Consider the following 16,767-nt stretch of genomic DNA (forward strand, 5'->3'; position numbering starts at 1 on the left):
TTTTCTGTCTAAAGAATTAAAAGCATTACAGCAATACCAGACCATAGAAATCACTGTTATCCACTCTGAATTCTTATATTTTTATAAATTACAGAGTAATTTAGGTTGGAAAGGATCTCTGGAAATCCCATGGTCCAACCCTCTTTCAACATACTGGCAATTTATATTGGGGTGCTTAGAGCCCTGCCCAGTCAGCTTCTTTGTGTAACACAGAACAGTTTTCACAATCTGGGAAACCTGTTCCAGTGCATAACTACCCTCAACAGGACTTGTTTTTCACCCTAGGAACTGATCAGAACTTCCCATGTTTCATTTCTTTTTTGTCCACTACTCCTCATCTTATCACTGTGCATCTCCAAGGAAAGTCTGGCTTGATCTTCTCTGTGCCTTCCCACTAGGCAGTCCACAACAGCATCGTTGCAATCAACTGTTCATTAAATTTGCTAGGATAAATATTTTATTTCAGAAGCATTTGGATGTTTATAAAACCACCTATACTAATCAGGTAAATTTAAAGCTTACCATATGTGGAGCACTGATTGTTGCTTGGAAACCTGTAAAGCAAGAGAATGGAAGAACATGTTGATCATTGTCCAGACAGCAACACAATCTTTATTACCCTGACTATAAAATGCAATGCCTTAATTGTCACCCTCATTCACGGCACTACACACACACACCCCAACAGTTACACTGGTGCTCCAGAAGTGAGTTAAGGTACATTAGCTCAAAGCTATGCCATGCCAGCTCTGGACAGAAGAAAACAAGGGTTCTACCCTTGACCTCTGTTAGAATCTCCATTTCATCACTATATTGCCTTAGCTTGATCAAGCATGTTGAATTCAGAAGAGTAATGTCTCCCAGAATAACGCAATGCCTTTTTCCCTCAGGACCTGTGTAAAAGCCTGAACTTGTCAGTTGAGTTTTACGTGGTGGGGACCATGTTGCCTCCAACTTCTGGAGACAATAACCCCATTTATCTTGCAAACAGCACACACTTATGAGAAAACATGGAAGAACACTCACCTGTATTTTCTTCTGTGAAGCAAGCGTACGAATACATACTCAAAAGCTTACATATATTAAAAGATTTTTGAATTATCCTATACAACTATTAAAATCCTAATATAATTCATAGTTCTGACCACCCACTATTAGGGCGGGCTGTCAAAAAAAGGGATTTTTATATATTCACATAATTCATTCTGCTGCCTTGGAAAGATGGGGAACAACAACTGTCTTATCAATAGATCGCCCCATTTAAAGCCAATTTTCATCTTAAAAATTAAATCTTACGTAAAGGTTTAAGTAACTCTGCATTGATCTCAACTGAATCATTTACGTAAAGAGAAAGACTGTTTCTGACGTAAACTGGATACAAATGATTTTTAAGTAGTTAAAAATCATCTGCACCACCACAAATTGCTGTGGTTTAAAAAAATGCATATTTATACCTATTAATATTGACTAGAAAACATTTATCTACTTGATGTACATAGGTATGCAAACTGTATTCCATAACAAGTTGAAATTCAGTTAAAAGGTATTGAATAAAGTGATAATGAACTACAGAAGCTTCCAATTTAAAAAATTATGTTCACATTCTTAACACATATATGACGAAGGCAGTCACAGTAATGCAAACTGGAACAATCTCAATCATTTTTACAAGCTGCTCTTACCTATAGACTGAGGAGAATCCATATAAGGGTTGTATTTTGCATAATGGCAACGGTCTGTAGCCAGCATTACTTCAAATACCTTGTCTGATTTGATTATCCCATTCTCTATAAAATACAAATAAACAAACACAATTGAAGGCATTGCCACTCTTCTGCAATGCAAGAGCATGTGAAATACATTAATATATTCCTAATATTGTGAAAAAACATGCTACCTTACCCTCTCTGATACTCTAACCCTCATCATACTAGAATTTAAGCTGTGGTTCATAGATCAAACAATGCTTAAGCCAGTGAACTTTGAACAAGACTTTCCCAGTGCTTACAGATGCTTTTCTGAAACAGTAGAGACCATTTTCAAAGATTTATCTATCCCCTAGAAAAACTCAACTTCATGCACACCTTTGATATTCCTGAGAACATAAGTCAGTAAGAATCTGGTATTACTCTACAAATCAAACAAGATATACTTCATGTTTCTAAGAAGCTATATAAGTAATTATCAAAACATATACAAAAGCAGGTTAGAAATGTGAAGATGCAGCATCACTGCTCAGTATTTTACTTTCAAGATCTGTTTCTCTTTTGAGTTGGCAGAAGAAAAAAATCCTTTTGTAAAGAAACTCCTACAGAATCAGAATTCTTATGCTGGAACAGACTAAAGCCAAAGAGTTTTTATATCAAAACACTTTAAATCTTTGTTCACTTTTCAAAATGAAATGTAAATGTAGATGCATGTAAATGACAGAAGCACCGTACAGTGCAACCATTTTTCCTTGCTATTTTATTGAACTTCTTAACATCGATAATTCTTTTTTAAAAAGTTATGAAGAGACATTTATGAGTAACAAAAAACTTTAGAAAACAAATGGAAAAAATTAATCACTTGCATTAAAAAGACAGTATAAACCACAAATAACTGACATTTCAACAATGGATTGCTTCATTGAGCTACTTACTTTAAACAAAGAAGATTTGGAAAATTATACTCAAAAGAAAAAAAATATTTGAGTACTTTAAAATCTAACCCAAAACGCAGTAACAGAAAAATCAGATTAAGGAACTTTTGTAGGATTGTCCTAACTGAAGTCGTATCAATGTTTTAAAGCGCTACCACTAACGCACCCGTGCCAAGGCCTGGGCTACCTTCCGCAGAGGCTTCCCTGAGTGTTTCCAGTGTGCTCCCAACTACCCTGAGCAACCATGGGATTTCTGGGGTTTTTTAATATCCTATATAACATAAGCTTGAATTCAGAGAGCAAAATAACTCCCCAAATCATTTTGCTTTTCGGTCTGAAGACAAAGTATCGACTGCAATAAGAATATACTACCAAATTCTTACGGAAAAATTCTTTTAAAAAAATAATTCTTTTTTAGAATTATTTCTGAATCTGACAAGTCCCAGAGAAAGCACACACTCCCTGAACAGACCACACCTGAACATTATACTGTGTGCTACAGTTCCAGTTAGAGGAAACTCATTTCAGTGCAAGCTTTTTAATCTGAGACAGCAGCCATCTGCAGCAGTTTATAAGTTTACTTACTGAGCAAAATCGTACCCCAGAATAAAACAAATCAATCCATTAACACTGGCACTGACAATATAAGATAGTAAGGAAAAGAAAAGTTGTCCCCGACCACTTGGAATTAGTTGTGTATCAGTTCTGTGTGCAAAGCATAGAAACAAAACCAAACCAAAAGAAAAAATTAAAAATTTACTGTTAGATTCTCATGAGGTATCACCAAGAAATAGTAGCTCCAAAATAAATGTACTTAAAAAAGAAAAGAAAAATAGGTAGGAGCATAAGCAAAGCTGATAACAGGCATAAAGAGATAACTATTCTGGCGGGCAGAAGGGAGGTCAAAAAGCAGCAGCTAAGAAGCACTCAGAGAAGATCTAAAATAGCGATTTATTCCTTGAGATTGTGTATTGTGCATGTAGATGCCTACATTCTAGAAGCTATAGGTAGCCACCTGCTCTTTCCTTTTGTGTCTTCTGGAAACATGCAGAGAATATGAAAGCCAAGCTTCCAGCTTGACAAAGCAACTGCAGGGCCCTATTGTAAGGCTGAGAACTCCTCTAGTTTCCAGGGAACTTTCTCTGTACCGCTGTGAGGGTAGGCTTCTTCCAAACCTCCTCTTTCACACTACTCATAATCCACTTCCCCCTTTTGCAAAACTCCGTGCCTGCCACCTCACCTCTCTCGTCTACTCCTGTCATCTTTCTGCTTAGAGTGTCAGTAAGTAAATTCATGTCTCAGCACTTAAAAATTCCGTTTTCTCTATTCTATTACTTTACTCATATATTTTACTCATTCTTCCCCCAACTTGTTCAATCAGAGCTCTATGACAGAGATTGTCTGTGGATATCTGTACAAAGCAAAGCACAAAACTTTGTTTCAGTCCAAGTGTGTATAACTTCACCAAGTGTGATGCTTACACTGACATGTAAATTACAAAAACAAAACAAAACCAACCTGAAAACAGTAGGCACTATTATTCTAATATTCTACAAACTCTGAGCATTTCAGCTGCTCTCATTCAGCACTCAGATTTGCTGACTGTTGGACTATCTTTAAGGAGTGTCATCTGTCCATTCCAGTAAATAAGTTCAGCAAGTAACCCATGCTCAGAGTCCCCAGCAGAACCAGTGGGAGAAGCTGGACCTCGTGTCTCAGCCAGGTACTTCAATCATCAAATAACACTCCCTCTTCATAAAAGAGTATACCCTCCCAGCTACGAATGTGGAATTACAGGGCATCACATTATCCCCCAAAGATTAAGTCTGCTTTTCAAATTTGCTTATTATATAATGGAGACAACAACAAATTTTAGGTGGGAATTAGGAAAAGAAATCAAACCCTAAACAGTAAAGTCAATATTAACTTTGTAGTGATTTCTTCTGTGTTGATAACAAAAAGAATTTTTCTTAGTCTCATGGTTGAGTACACAGAAGTACAGCCACTGCAGGGTACTGAACTCCCATGGAAGTCCTTTCCTTCCTGCAGCAGTCAGTCCCACGATGACCAACTGCCAGGATCTTAATTCTGTCTGGAACAAATACCTATCAGATTCTGAAGTCCAGAAAACAAGTATATCCCCTAAGATTCCAATAATAGCACTTTATATTGCAAAGAAGACTTTCTAAGTTCATGCCATATCTAAGTGCTGAAAAAATAAGACAATCAACAGTAAATAATTTATTAACAAAATGCCAATACAAAATTTTTTCTAAATCTTAAAAGGAAGCTATATATTGCAGGAAAGTAATTCACAACCAACTGTACACAGGTTGATTATCCTTTCCAACGATAACTTTCCTTGAGGAGACTGCTGGGTTTTTTAAGATTCCAATAATCAGTACTGCAAACAAATCGGACACTAAATAATTAAGTGTTTACAAGCAAAGGCTAATACACAAACACACTAGCTTGCAGCTTAAAATCAAATATAAACTCTCCGATTTATTAGAGTTATATCAGCACAACTCCTAAGCTTCAAAGGGCTAAAGCCTAAAAGTAACCACTTAAAGAGTGGAGCCCAGCCTGCAGAGTTCAAGAGTTACTCTGTGTAGAGGCTGCGGCAATGACAACTTGACATAATTGGAGCATGTTTTGAGAACTCACTCTGGTCTGCTTCTTTTCCACAAATAACACCATGAAAACAGGAAAAAGAGCTCACAGAGCAGCCCTTGGATTTGAAGGTGGAAATATACCAGGGCTGAATGTAACCTGGGAAACTGGGCAGTGGGTTGTCAGAGAGCAAGGAAAAAAAGAGCTAAGGTCTGAAAAGCCACCATGGACTTGCAACAAGTAAACAACCTACCTTTTTCTTCAGCAGCAAACACATCACCGAAGTGCTTATCTTATCTTTCAAAGCCTACAACACTGATAGTATCCTGACTGTTGATCAAACAAGTTTCCAACCAAACCATAAAATACTAGCAGTTAACATTTACACCAACACTGGCTTCCAGATCAGAAGGAGGGTGTCTCATTGCCACATGATAAGATCCAGCACACAAGCTTACTATACAAACTATAAACAGCTACTCAAACACCTCCTGTTGCTGGCTTTACATAAACAACACTCATGCAGATTCCAAAACCATTTACTGTGGGACTATTTTGGCATCCACATAGTTAGGTTTCTCCCCAGATTATGTTCTCCATTACCACTGCAGAGAACTTCACTTATGAAGATGACTTCTCAGCAACAGTATTTTTAAATCATACAGAGGTCTTAAAGCATGATGCAAAGCACAGAGCTCCATATTACAAAAGATGAAATCAAGTAGATTAAAATTACTCAAGTGACAAATCAGAGTTTCTAGATGTCTCCATCTGACCCACATAAAACAGCTAGCAACTTTCAACAGGAAAGTAGGCTAGAACAGAACCACATCTTGATTTTTAAGCAACGTGAAATTAGCTGGTTTTAGGCAGCTGATCGACTGATGTTATTAAGGTCTTTTTGTGTGGGGAGAGAAAGGAAAACGTTGAGAAAGAAAGAGATTCAGTAAACAGAATTTTATTTAATGAGCACAGGAATATTTCACTGGAAGCCATGAAGACAAAGAAGGCACTTTGAACAAGAAGTGATGGATCAGCATCCCAAAATCCAACAAAGGACACTTGCCCCAAAACATACAAAGTTCTTTGTGCTAAAGAAACTGGAAGTAGGTGTTTGCAAACAAGTGTTTTTTTAAACCACTGATACATACAAACCTTTTGTGCTTTGCTGATAATTTAAGAGTATCTGCCTCAAACATTCAGCTGCACATTTGTTAGCACTATGATTTGGATTCACAATAATACATTTTCCAAACAGAACGTTGCATACAGCTAACTGGAGGGAAGTAGTTGAGAGTAAGGCACAACAGGAAGACTGAGGAAAGTAAGGGTCCATCACAACTAATCTTAGGGTCCAGAAATTAAACACAAAGATCAAATCCCATGAAAATCTCAGCAAGGCAGAAATTAAAAATAAAACAAAAATTTAAAAATAGCATCTAAATGCTACTCAAAATATGCAGATGTAAAACTACAGGGGAACCAACAGCCAGGTTCAACAGAATGAACAAGTGTACAGCCTCAAGATTCAGTTAAATACAAACTTACCCTCCAAAATTTCACTTCTACTTTACGGGAGTACTCCTTCCCCATTTAATAATGATCACCTTCATAAACAGCTTGTCCATTTTGGTGAAATGGGTAAGAGCTCTGTGTTAATTTTCATGGATCTGAAAGTCTGCAGATAACCAATTTAGACATATTTAATCACAGCTGTATTGCTCCCTCATACTGTAAGCCAATGTTGCAAAGCTGGCATTAACCATTTTCTTCTCTGGGGGTGGAGAGAGGCATGCTAGCTCTTGGCTCACAGTCCCACAGCGCATATCTTTATCACAAAGGCCATCCATAACATACTCATATTTATTGCAATGGTTATGCTGATTTTGTCTAAATCTGTATCAGCAGCTGACTGAAAAATGTTTTGGGAGTACATGAAAGAAGAATGTGACTTTAAGGTTGGGTTCAGCTGCAAGAACACAGCACTGCACTTTCCAATAAACTTTAACACCTGTGTGCAGATGAGGGAGACTTCACCTCTGAGCACACCTTGATCCCTCCACATTGGAGAGGGCTGAACTTCACTTATAAATCACGTGGAGTGCCAAAACTGAAGCAGCAGTAACTAAAAACTGCTGCAGAGGGTCAGACAAACTTAGCTGGATAGAACAGACAGATAAGGAGCGCGCCTCACACTAAGGCTTGAGGCAAAACTCCTTTAATAGCTTTAGCAGATCTTTAATGGCAGATGCTGCACATCTTACACCTTACTGAGCAGATTCCATGCAACCACTTTGCTGATCTGTCATCAGAGAAGCCAATATTGTCAAGACCAGCAGCCAGACCACACGAAAAGCCTGTTATTATGGAGGTGGTAACATTAAAACAGGTACTAGTACTATGTAAAAGCTGAGAAAGATCAAAAGATCAAGGAAACATGACCCTGCCTCTTTGGACTAAATGACACAAAGCCGTTGTACTCGCAGAAATAAAGAAGAATTTCTAAAGTTACATTTCTGTGACCATCTCTTTCAGATTTTGACAGTGCAAGCATTTAAAACTATTTTGTGCTCGAGCCCAATGTTGCAGTATTCAGGTTCTTAAGTCTTAAAACATAACTCGCAAGTTAACCAGTTCAGGAGAGATGTCATCCCAAAAGTTTACTGGTCTCAAGCTCTGAAAGAGTTTACTCTGGTTTTGCCAAAATTTGGCAATTTAAATCAAAATTAAAAACACTAATAAAAAGAACCTCACCTTGTAACAGTCTTAAGAAAATATTTTACTTTAAAAAGTGTTATCATAACACTAACAAACATGACTCTGATTAGATGCACAGAAAGGATCATTCAAAAGAACACAAACTTAAGGCATTTCTTTCCAAGCTTACTAACAGCTCTTAGTGAGCTCTTGATACTGTATCAGGATGAAAGAAACTGTAGCATTAAAAGAAAAGCTTAGAGTTATATTGCAACTAAAACATACAAGATTTCATCTTTTTAACATGCCCACTAGCGATGGTAGTCACCTGTGTTGGACAGACTTGCAAAATTATTTCCATTTTACTAAGGATTATTAGACAGCTTCAGACTACCAGAAAGAAAATAGTATTATGCCATTAAATCCAGAGACAATTTCAAAAAATAACATAAATCTTCGATCAAGCAAAGGAACTAAGCATCTTTAAAATGACAGATTATAAAGCGTTCTGATAGAAATAAGCAGCCAAAAACGTGCTCTCTCTTTTTTTTTTTTTTTTTCCCGGATGACTGAGGACTTGGACTTTGTTGTATTGAATTTTGGGGTTGCTGTGAGAAAGAATGGATGTGTTTTTAACACTACATTGACAACTTGTCTAACATCAAGGAGAAAAAAATATGCCAACAACAAAGAACCAGTTAACAACACAATCGTAATTTACCTACATCTAAAATAGGATCAATGCTTTTAAAGTTAACATTTCTTATTTTCTGGCATGTTAAGTTGCCTTAAAAAAATCACGCATCATTCTTCAGTCACTTGTCTCTAAGTATGCACTGAAAAACACGCAGCGTTCCATGGCCTTCTTGGTTAGTTTGTCCCTTTTAAGACATGGAAGCAAGGATAAGGCTTGTAAAGAATACTTGCCTAAATCTGCAAATACACAAAAGCACTTACCACTGCTCTAACACAATGACTGTTACCATTACAAGAAAGTTAACGCTATAATTAAGGCAACAGTGAAATGAGCAATGAACATATCTTTATATAGTTTCATTAACTCAGAGAACTTTATAGCCACAAAATAGAAGCACTGGTAACAGTCAATAACAACTTACAATGAAGAAAAATCTTCATTGCTGTTTTAAAGGAAAAGAATATGTAGCCTATCAGTTTTCCACTGGCATTTTTATGGGGAAGCAAAACCAGTTAAGGAAGTTCCCATTCTCCGCAGCCCACTTATACCTGTAACAAAGTTCACTGTGTCTCTAGCCCTAATAGCACAATGGGTTACAGACACTGAAGAGTATAAACCTCAGTGTTTCACAAGAGGAGTGATGAGAAAGTGACCCAGCCTTACAACACTGCCTCCCCCCCACAAGCAGTTTTGTAAGCACAGTAAAGACTCGTGGTGCAAGGGTGGGAGCAAGAACCTCTCAACCAGGCTTTGCTGCGGAAGAACACATACTGTGTCACTACAACCTGCGTTATTTCCGTTATTTTAACTTATGCAAATTACACACTAAATTACACATTCAGTTACTAAGTTACGAGATAAACACTTGGACAACCTCATCTGCCTTGCATTCTTACTTCTAGCATAAAAATGCCAGAAATGCTATGCTACTTATCTGGTTTTAGAGGAAAAGGGAAGTTAAATACATTGAGGGATCTTCTACTACTCAAAAGGAGTTCTCTAGAGCATTTTAATCTTTATGTAACCAATGGTTTTGAAGCTTGTTAAAAACGTATCTGAAACAAGAACACTTTCTTCTAAAGTTGTTCCCAACTTTAGCAACAAGGTATAATCTTACCTGCAGAACTCTTACTTATGTTACCATCTTAATCCTACAACTGCTCTGCACTGATAAAGCCCTATGCCATCAGTAGAGCCCCACTGAGGTCAACAACACGGTCCTGCTGCAAGATCAAACAACTCTCTGCCTCCACAACGTTTTATTTCCAATCCTCTATTTAACACCCCTCAAAATATTTTGGCATGCATATGCAAAACAGAGGGGGAGAAATTACAGACTAATTTTGCAGGTAACTACCATCACTGTATATTTTGAGACCACAATATTAAACATGCTAGTTTAATCTCCTGTTGTTTTGTACTGACCATACTGGTTTTTAGCTGTTTCATTATTATTTACAAAGCCCTAAACAGTTTCCATGTGTTGAAAAATACTGTCATTGTTTTCTTCAACAAATAATTGGTCTTGCCCTCAGGTTCTCAGAGCCATTGACAATTCTGGCAATAACAACTTTTTGGATGTATTTTGGAGCTTGACATTCATTTTTAAGTCAGAAAGTTTTTTCCCTGCTGTGTAAGGGAACAGCATTTCACTGAAACGGTATTTCCAGACCTTACAGTTGCAAAATGAAACAAACAAACAAACAAAAAGAATGCACTGTAACTCTTGTAATTAGAGAAGTTGTTATTTATTTGTTAGCTTTTACAGTGAAACTGAAAGTCACTTCAGCATATATTGCTCCACTGGATGGAAGTGTTCTCAGAAGAGTGGAAAGAAAGAAAACACTGGAAAAGACAAGATTATCTAACAGAAGCAGACTGGAGAAAACAACAAGGATGATTCTCCTATGTCTCAAAAATAAGGACGAGGCCAAACAGGTGAATCTGTCTGTGGTCTTGCAGCATTACTAAAATAGGAGACAACTATACAATATAGGCTCCAAATCTACAACCTTTTAAGTCTAGAACACAGACTTGAAGAGAAGAAAGACCAGGAGTAAAGACACTAGAAGTATATTTAACACAGATTACTCCGAGGTGAACATGAGAAACGGAAGCTCTCAATAGAGAAGGTGTTATCACCCTGTCCTCTCCGCCTGGATCACCTGTACGTGACCCAGCGGACTCCGGGATGCACTGAAGAACACCAGGGAAGAGTAGCACCCGCTCAACACCTGCCACGTTCAGCACGGGGACAGCACAAACATTCGGGAAGGACAAGGAACGCCAAGTCCCGGGCAGTCACCGGAAAGCTCGGCGGCAGTGTGAGCCCTAGCCCGCCTCTCCGACAGGAGCAGCGCGGGGCTGGGGCCGAAAGCGAGCATTTACACCCGAGCGGACTGCTGCTGCCGCCGCCCCACGCCCCTTCCACCCAACAAAAACAACCCTGGCCTCTCCGGCGCGCTTCCCAGACCCCGACAGCTCGCACTGCGTTTAGCAGGGGCCCGAAAGACCAACGGACGGTGGCTGCGCGCCTGCGGGCAGCACCGCTCCCCTGCCCGCCCGGCGAGGGGCCCCGGGGCACCGCTCCCCGCCGCCCGGCGGCCGTGCTGAGCCGGCACAGGCGCTCAGAGCGACGCCAGGGGGACGCCGAGCCCGCTGCGTGCGAAGGATCACGGGCCCTCCGGAGCTGCCGCCGCGGCCCCGCCTCAGCTCGCACAAGAGCGTTACGGCCAGACGGGGCCGAGGCGGCGGGAACGGGGCCGCGGCGGGGGGGGGAGGCGGCGGGCTGACAACAGCGACGGCCGCCGCGCAGCTCTTCCCCTTCGGGACCGCCATCGGCGCCGCCCCTCCCGCCGCATCTCCTCCCGCAACAACAGCCCGGGCCCGCCCTGCACCAGCGGCCGCCGCCCTCCGCCCGGCTGCGGACACCCAGACACACACACCCCCCGCCCGGGCGCCGCCTTCGCCTCCTCCCCCCGCCGGCGCTGCTCCTTGACAGTTGGCGGCGGGGCGGGCGCCGCGGGAACGCCAAGTGCGCGCGGCCGAGCGGCCGGTAACGGTCACCCCGCGGCTGAGGCGAGCGGGGTGGGGGCCGCCCGCCCCGGACTCACTGCGGAGGTTGTGGATGAGCTCGGAGTGGCTGGCGCCTCCCGACTTCCAGGCCATCGCTAGACACGCTCTGCGGAGCAGGTACAGAGCCGCCTTCAGCGCCGCGACTGCGCACAGCAGCTTCCCCAGGAAGGACACAACCTCCAGCGCCGACACAGGCGCCGCCTCCTCGCCGCCGCCGCCGCCTCTTCCCGCTCCCGCCGCCGCCGCGCGCCCGCTGAGGGGAGGGGCCACGCGCCCACCGCCCCGCGCCACCGACATTGTCCGGCCGCTGCCGCCGCTGCCGCCCCGCGCCGGCCCCCGCGCATGCGCGACCACTGCCCCCGGGGGCGCGCGTGGGGAGTTCTCCGCGCGCAGATGGGGAGGGGGGGGCGGGAGCGAGACCCCTCCCGCCCCGGCGGTGCCTGGGGCAGCCGCGGGGGAACCGGCCTGACCTACACCCCCCCCCCCCGCGGTACCACCGGGAGTACGCGGTAACGCACGAACGCCCTTGCCGCCGCAGCCGCCCGCGCGGGATAGGCGGGGCACAGCGGCCGCCTAATCCCCGGTGCCGGTAGCGCCCTCCCGTCCCCACAAGTGCCGCCTGCGGCGCCCGTCGCGGCGGTAGTGCGCGGGTCCGGTTGCAGGGGCTGCGGGTCCTGTGCCCGCTGCAGAAGCGGCACGGCCGCGGGGCGGGACCGCCTGCGAGCTCAGGAGCTCCGTTAATGAATGAGCACGTCGGTTCTCCCACGCCGCCATCACACACACACACACGCACGCACGCACGCACACCCCCCCCCGGGCCTTGGCCACTCCCGTGGCACGGACCGGCGCACGCCGCGGCCCGAAGAAGGGGCGCGGTGGAACGGCGGTACCGGCCCTGCTCGCGCCCCGCCGCCCTTGCGCCGGAGCCAATTACCGCCGTCCCGCGGCGCGGTGCTGTGCATGGGGCGCGCCGATTGGCCGCGACCAGCCCGCGCGGGCCAGGCTCTACGTGTTGTAGGTTACCATTGGTCAGCTGCTTGGGGGGGGCTGTGGGGCAGGGGCTGTGGCGCAGGGGCTGTGGCGGGTCACCCGCAGAACGGCACAGAACGCGGGGAAGGGAGGCCGGTTACGGGCGTTGGTACCTGCGTCTATGGCTAAACGCTGCCGGGTGATCCACAGCAGCACCTACTGGCGCGACGCTGTGGTAGGACGAAGTTAGAAGTTAAAGTGGCTTTTAAGAGGTGGCTAGGTCGCAAAATCGGTAACTCGGAATTTAATAAATGCCAAAGCTATGCTTTTGCTGTGGCCTTTACTCTGTCCCAGCGAAGGCACATGGTGAAGTCGCAAGGGAAAAGCAGCACTGCTGGTTCATCCCACCATAATGCAGAAAACCACAGAATTAACTTCCCGCAGCCATGAGGTATTCCCGGATACTCCTGACCTCCTTCATCATCAGTTTTACCACCTGTATTCATTTGCCAGCTGTTATTTATATGTGTTTCTATTGTTCTTAAGGGAAAGCAAATTCCAACATAGCAGTTTTGGGGAGCCTACTGCCTGCCAGTGCTGTGACTTCTGCCTTTGTGCCCCTACTGGTCTCCGAACAAGCTGCCGCACGCCCAGGACTGCAGTTTTACAGTATTTCCTCTCTTACCCAGGGGCAGCAGTGCAGGTATGTCATTGACTTGGTAGGAGAATGGTACCAAGTAAATGGTACCAAATGAAAACCAGCATGGGTTTCAGTTCTTTGCTTTTGAAATGTGAGAATAGTGACACACAACTATGAATAGGTAGGCCCTATCAATAGTGCATTGTATAAACATTAGAGAAAATAAGGTATCACCCAGCAGGTATTTCAAATGTTATATTGTTTCCTAAAAGCATTCCTGATAACAAGGACACGCAGCCTAACATACTACTGTGGGAGACACAGTTACCATCTTTGGAGCAAGAACTCATCCTAGGAGGGATGAGCCTATTCCGGCTTCACGCACCACATATTCTCCATCCCATCGTTGCTGGTTCACGTGAAAGTGGGAATCTGATTTTCTGGCTAGCGGTTAGTCCAGGGCAAATCTGGCAGTTGCCCAATGCATACACCAGTGCAGTCCCACTGCATACACCATGGTCCCACCCATACCCTTCCAAGACCTTTCCCATCTGGTTCTTTTAATCCTGGAGACAGATCCACTGCTTCATTCGGTATTCTCCATCTAACTTCTCCCAAGCATGGTTTGGCAATTGCTTTACAGCCCGTGACGGACTCCCAGCCTGCCCCAGAATATAAAAGGTCTCCCTGTTGCATCCAGTGGGCTGGGAGAGAAGGAAAGAAGCTATGGAGTTATAGGAATTCCCGAAGGGCAGCAAGTATAGAGAACAGATAGACATTGTAAAAACACACGCACAAAAATACTTCATTGTTTTAAATGCAAAAAACATTTTCTGTTGTCAGATGCAAGCAAACTGCATTGCTCTCACATAGAGAGGTTGTTGGCAAGAAACTAGCTGGCCCATGTTTAAAAGCATTCCAGGGATACCTACCCCCTCGGGAGACCAGAAACACAAGAGAAACCATTTACATACAAACTGACGCTGCTTACCAGCACCAGCTTGGATTAGGGTTAAGCTTGTCACAGGGCACAGCGAGAGCCCACCTTTATCTCCCAGGCACTTGCAGACCTGCCCAGGTGCTTTTGGACTGAATGTACCTGTTGGCCACCTCTTGGCTACGTTCTTGGCATGACTGTTCCGAGAATGACAACAACGCAACTGTGAGCCTTCCCAAGCGATATCTGCGGTGTCTTGGATGGATACCAGGCACGTGTGAAGGGAACAGCATTTGGCTTGGCAGGTTTCCAGGAGCTTTAGGACAAACCAAGTTGTCTCAAAGGGCCCTGAGAAACCAACATGTGCCAATAGCAGCAGGATGCACCCATGTGTGCACTAAACAAACGTGAGGGTCCCTAGCTCTTCCTGCTCTATAATCCTAGGCCATGAGTGCATTTTTTAGTCTTACTGAAAGCATATCCATGAAGATAAAACTAAAAAGGAACACAGGCATTCTCTACTAGAGTAAAAGACAAGCAGAAATAAAAAAACCAAAACAAACCAACCAACCTGTTTTCTGGCCATCAGCATTCACGTGGAACCCCTCCATCTGTTCTGACACTCAGCATTCCTGTTTTCCTCTTCCCCTCACTTACCCAAACCGGTGTAAGCACCTTGCTCCCTGGATGCCCACTGTCAGTTGCAGGCACCTCCAGCTTCCACAGGTACAGCCATTTCCCCAGGCTCTCCAGGGAGCTGGTGCGTGGACAGCCCTGTTAGGGAAGAGGCATGGGAATGCCAGCAGCCAGTGTGGGCTGTCGCTTGATTGTTCTGATGTGGAGATCCCACTAATTGTAAGCACATCGGATCTCTCTCCTTTTCTGCAAATTCACCCACATCTCAATCCCTTAGCTGTGCTTACATACATTTATATAAAAACCCCTCCATGCTACTATTTCTGTTTCATCCCTTCCCTCCCACCTCATGAACCCATTATATTTTTCAAATTCTTTGAATTTAAAAAGCATATGAAAAGTTGATCACCACTGTCTGATCCCATCTGCTCCTGCGTATACTTACCACAAGCAGAAATTTCCTTGTGAAATGAAATGTTCCTGCTGAACATTTCCGCAGTTCTGTCCCAAACCCCACACTAATTGGCTTCTACTCCTACACTAACTCCTCTTCCTGCTTCCACTCCATTTTTAACTTCGTCACTCTCCTTCACCTCATCTCTTTTCCTGTAAACTCAAGCCGGTTTGGTGTGTACCTTCGTTTGTATTTCCCTTTCAGAAATTTACATTGTTTTGAATTCAGCATCCCTCTTTTCCCAGCCCTGCACTCAGAGAGGATGTGAGAAGGACCCAGACTTTCCACATTAGGGCACAGGAGGACTGGGACCCCTCCGTGAGTGAAGGTGAGCCTGGAGCCAGAATACCACAGAGCAGGACACCATCCCATGATGTCTGAGCAAGGCAAGCAGAGCAGGGCTGGTGACGGTTTTGCCACCAAGCAAAAGCTAGGTGACAAGTCAGGTCCCAGGTCAAGCCAGTGACCACGTCAAGGCCATGGCTGGGTACAGGCCCTCCTACGACAGAGCTCAGGCCCGGAGCGGGTGGGAGCCCCAGGTGAGGGCTTCAGGGTGCCAGCGCTCTGCTCTTGCGTGTGCTCTGCAGCACCCTGCACAGTGGCTGCGCCTGTTCCGGAGACGGAACTGGCACTGCTCCGGGAGTTACGACCAGCCGTGAACATTATTTTGGCATCTGCGAATAACTTTCTTAAAATATTGTTGAATGATAATTGGAGGAAAGCAGACGGCAAGCAAAGAGAGCTCAGAATGAGCTTTACCCTGCCCTAGTACATCCACTGATCTACTAAGTGCCTTCGTTCCCAGGCCCCCTAACCTCTGGCAAAGAGACAGGCATGCTTTCAGTTTTCCTGCCTTTCACTCACACTCCTAGCCTTAGCCACATTTGAGGTTGATCCATAGATGCTCCTTGATGTCTCAGCTAATATGTTTGAACACAATGCCCAGGGTCAGCTTTGTAGAGGCTTAAGGTCCTTTTTGACTACCTCAGACATATTCGATGAGGCATATTTTCTCCTGGTGTTTGTTTCCTCCTTTTATTTGTTTATTTAAATCTGCTATTACACTGAAGCAGCATACTAACACAGTATCCGTCTTTTATAGTGATCAAACACAGAGAATATATTTAAAGGTACACGGAGCAGCCCTAAATCCATCACAGCTCCAATCTTTACCATGTAAGATGCTGACAACATCTTTTTTAACAAAAATGTAAGGCAAGGAAGAAAAATAGCAATTCTTCTTTCCCTCTTACTGAAAATAAGCCTCTATGTCCAACCTACTCCCCTTAATACTTCTCAAATCCTTTTGAACAAACGATCCTAAGCAAAGAAAGAAGCCATCCAAGAACAAGATAAGAAAACCACACAGAAATCACAAAGTAACCCACAAAAATACTTGGTTAATAAA

At 44.0% G+C, this 16,767-nt stretch overlaps 1 protein-coding gene across 5 annotated transcripts in view; it reads right to left on the minus strand.

Annotated features, from left to right (window-relative positions):
• PCMT1 (protein-L-isoaspartate (D-aspartate) O-methyltransferase) overlaps window positions 1-12,065 on the minus strand; it is a 32,483-nt gene extending 20,418 nt beyond the window's left edge. For 2 of the 5 annotated variants that reach the window (XR_003993570.1, XM_030500013.1), the window contains exons 1-3: window positions 11,762-12,020; window positions 1,683-1,787; window positions 523-554 (exon numbers count right to left, since the gene is read on the minus strand). Coding sequence is in view for 2 of the 5 variants with exons in the window: in XM_030500013.1 (XP_030355873.1) it covers window positions 523-554; window positions 1,683-1,787; window positions 11,762-12,020 (396 nt within the window). In the remaining 3 variants the exon portion in view is untranslated. Of the gene's footprint in view, window positions 1-522; window positions 555-1,682; window positions 1,788-11,761 lie in introns of all 5 variants that reach the window. The other 3 variants (XR_003993571.1, XR_003993569.1, XM_030500012.1) reach the window with 3 other exon arrangements.
• Window positions 12,066-16,767: the final 4,702 nt, after the last annotated feature.

The sequence above is a fragment of the Strigops habroptila genome, chromosome 10 (genome assembly GCF_004027225.2).
Source record: "Strigops habroptila isolate Jane chromosome 10, bStrHab1.2.pri, whole genome shotgun sequence".
In the NCBI taxonomy this organism is placed as follows: Eukaryota; Metazoa; Chordata; class Aves; order Psittaciformes; family Psittacidae; genus Strigops; species Strigops habroptila.